The sequence below is a fragment of the Cariama cristata genome, unplaced genomic scaffold, assembly GCF_000690535.1.
Source record: "Cariama cristata isolate BGI_N322 unplaced genomic scaffold, ASM69053v1 scaffold41523, whole genome shotgun sequence".
Taxonomy (NCBI): Eukaryota; Metazoa; Chordata; class Aves; order Cariamiformes; family Cariamidae; genus Cariama; species Cariama cristata.
This window is the reverse complement of record NW_009609716.1, coordinates 654-1,647: the sequence shown is the minus strand read 5'-3', so window position 1 is coordinate 1,647 and position 994 is coordinate 654. Positions and strand designations below refer to the sequence as shown.

Sequence of the window (994 nt, the reverse complement as noted above, 5' to 3'; positions counted from 1 at the left end):
TGTCTGTTAGTGTCATCAGCAAGCATCAATTAAAATAATTTCTGCTATTAATGACCTTATTTTAAGTGGACTTTATCCTGTAAATGGTCAGGAACATCGTTTGCAGATGTTGTGATTGTTTTGACATGGCTAACTGACACTCAAGAAATCTTGTTTTCCACCAAGTTTTAACTGGCACATCAGAAAGCGTTTACAGTATCACAGTGTCTCAGACTGTTTTGTTCACATCACACATGCCAGTTATTCCTACAGATTACGTGAAGCGTAGCTTTATGTTTCCTCAAAGAAGAAGACAGACATGGTGTGGGTTATTCAAACCAAATCTGTGGCACTCTCCTGTCAGCCCAGCTGCAAACTACCAAGAAGCTGCAGTCAGAGAAGCATGGCCTTTGGAGAGTCAAAGTTCACAAATCACAATGACAGTGCAGTAGCTCTGTGAAGCAAACTTAAACCTATTCATTATTTGAGTTTAGACGCAACTGTAGACCACAACTCTAAGCACCTGGACAATGAAAAGCTGAAAATTGTAATCATGTCTTTAGATGAGGTTAGACTCTTTAAGGTTCAGTATTGACCACAGATTGCACTATGCTATGAAATCTAACAAAATCAGTTACCCAGTTAGCACAGTTACAGCCTCTTCTCTTCATTTCTTAAGAAGCTGGTGTCTGACTATTAGGAAAGGGGCGACAAATCCACTTCCAAAGAACCCACACATTAGCACGAGTAATCGCCATTTGTTGTCCACAGAAAATGGAAGGTTCTAGAAAAGAAAAATAAGTTTTCATTTTGCAATCAATACAGTAACTACTTCCTCATCAATTTGAAAATGGTGAGCAGTTCAGAGCACTAACAGGTGGAGTCAAACTGACAAAATAAATATTCAGTCTCAAAACAATTTCCCTTCCTCTCAAGGAAAGTAACACAGTAATTAGAATAATAGCTTGGATGTGACCTCTGGAGGTCATTTTGTCCACTATTCTGTCCCCCCAAT

At 38.9% G+C, this 994-nt stretch overlaps 1 protein-coding gene across 1 annotated transcript; it reads right to left on the bottom strand.

Moving 5' to 3' along the window:
- Window positions 1–646: 646 nt before the first annotated feature.
- Window positions 647–763, bottom strand: LOC104154852 (cytochrome c oxidase subunit 7C, mitochondrial; the record flags this gene model as incomplete). The annotated part of the gene is made up of 1 exon (XM_009697609.1): window positions 647–763. A coding segment is annotated over one exon (117 nt), but the record flags the coding sequence as incomplete, so codon positions are not given.
- Window positions 764–994: the final 231 nt, after the last annotated feature.